The sequence below is a fragment of the Callospermophilus lateralis genome, chromosome 5 (assembly GCF_048772815.1).
Source record: "Callospermophilus lateralis isolate mCalLat2 chromosome 5, mCalLat2.hap1, whole genome shotgun sequence".
Classification (NCBI taxonomy): Eukaryota; Metazoa; Chordata; class Mammalia; order Rodentia; family Sciuridae; genus Callospermophilus; species Callospermophilus lateralis.
The window spans coordinates 9,183,346-9,185,489 of record NC_135309.1 but is presented as its reverse complement, the minus strand read 5'-3'; the positions used below and the strand labels follow the sequence as shown (position 1 = coordinate 9,185,489).

At 40.4% G+C, this 2,144-nt stretch overlaps 1 protein-coding gene across 1 annotated transcript; it reads right to left on the bottom strand.

Moving 5' to 3' along the window:
* Positions 1 to 985: 985 nt before the first annotated feature.
* On the bottom strand, positions 986 to 1,924 carry LOC143398942 (olfactory receptor 2L13-like). The gene has a single exon (XM_076855646.1). It carries the CDS (start codon positions 1,922 to 1,924, stop codon positions 986 to 988), a length of 939 nt encoding a protein of 312 aa, XP_076711761.1.
* Positions 1,925 to 2,144: the final 220 nt, after the last annotated feature.

Below are 2,144 nucleotides of genomic sequence, written 5' to 3'. Positions count from 1 at the left end.
GAAAACACAGCTCTATGCACAAGTCTCTCTGTGATGCTTTGCCTGGAAAATGCATATGATGTAGAGAGGCACATATCAGTATCTGTCTATAGTTTAGCAATCCTGAAACCCCCAAATCCAGCTCAGATGAGCCAAGAATGATAAAAGCCAAGGATAACTGTTTCAGTAAAGCCAAGGAGCATCCAGTGTTGAATCAAGGAATTGAACAGGGAAGTAAACAACAACAAGAAAAAAAGTCTAGCATTTGTCCTCAAGGCAAAGAAAGCTTCTTTACATATTACATGTCAGGAGACCAATTAGAGGTGGGAATAACTGAGGTTTTAGGAGCCACATGGTTCCACATCTCTACAAGAATAAAATTAAAAATTAGAAGAAAATAATAAATGACTGTGTTTTAGAGTTCAATAGAAAATTCTTTGTCCCAAAACCAGAAATCTTTGTAAAACAATCCCTGAAGGAGAGGATTAAAAATCCCATCATGCACTTTTGTAGACTCTGGCCAGATCACATGTGACATGTGCTGTGGACACTTGAAATGTGGACAGTACATATTTCTATGTGCTAAAAATATAATGTACACACAGGACTTGAAAATTTAGAATAAAAATCAAATATAAAGCACAGTAATAATTTCATGTATAAATAGGTAGACATAATGTCAATATCAAAACAAATATTATTACATAAATATCAATGTGTGTACAAACAGATGGTGTAAAATATACTATGATATAAATTGATCTTTAATTCATTCATCACTGTTAATATTAACATTGATTGCAATGTTTTCAATTCAATACAAATATCAATAATAATGCAATTTTTAATAATCATCAAGATATCATAATGAATTTTATTTATTTTTAAATGTTTGACTAGTAAACTTAAATTGCATATGTGTCTCATACTTGTATTGGTCAGCCCTTCTGAACACTGCTTAGTCTGCATGGAGAGAAGCCATACAGAGGAGCAGGGACAACCATGCTCACTTCTTCCTAGGGGAGAATATCCCCCACACTCTCCTCATGGCCCCCAGCACCTCCTTGTTCCTCAGGCTATAGACAATTGGGTTGAGCATGGGGGTGAGGACGCTGTAGAAAACTGCAAGGATTTTGTCTTCTTCTGGTGAGCGGAGACTCCTGGGACGGAGATAAGTGTAGACAAAAGGAGCATAGTAAAATGTCACCACAGTTAAATGTGTGGCGCACGTGGTGAAGGCCTTTTTCCTTCCCTCTTTTGAGCGCATGTGTAAGACAGCAAAAAGGACGCGTCCATAGGAGACCATAATGCCAAGGAAAGGGAGGAAGAGAAACAGGGTGGTGCTCACAAACACCATGTACTCGTAGACCCAGGTGTCCATACAGGCCAGAGGCATCATGGCTGGGATGTCACAGAAGAAATGATTGATTTCTCTGGACCTGCAGTAAGGAATTTGAAAAGTGTAGATGGTGTGTGCCAGGGAGTTGATGGAGCCCAGTGTCCAGGACCCCAGGATCATCTTCACACATACCCTTTTACTCATGCGGATGGGGTAGTGGAGGGGGTGGCAGATGGCCACAAAGCGGTCATAGGCCATGGAGGCCAGAAGTAAGCCTTCAGAACACCCCATGGTTATGAAGAAGAAGATCTGCATGGCACACCCCAGGAAGGAGATGCTTTTCTGGCCAGAGAGGAAGTTATATGTCATCTTGGGGACCGTGGAGGAGATGTATATCAGGTCCATGAGGGAGAGCTGGCTGAGGAGAAAGTACATGGGGGTATGGAGCCGCAGGTCCAAGAGGATGAGGGCAGTCATCCCTGAGTTGCCCAAACAGGCGAGAACAAACACAGAGATGATTAGGAGCAAAAGAAGGAGGCCAGTCTGGTTTTGGGGTAACAGGCCCAACAAAATAAAATCATTTGAAGTTTGGTTCCATTTCTCCATGGAAATGCACTACTTTGATTTCTTTGAAAGAAAAACAGAAGCAAAAACTATCCACTACACCTGCAATGAAGCAGAAAAGGAAAATAAAGTCAACTTTATTATTGTTTTAGAATGAATTCCTTTTCTTCAACACTGTACATTTTTCCAGAATTGACTTTAAAATCTAAATTGCTTGTTCCTGTTGCAATTGCTTCTGGTAACCACCTGAGTATGACATAAT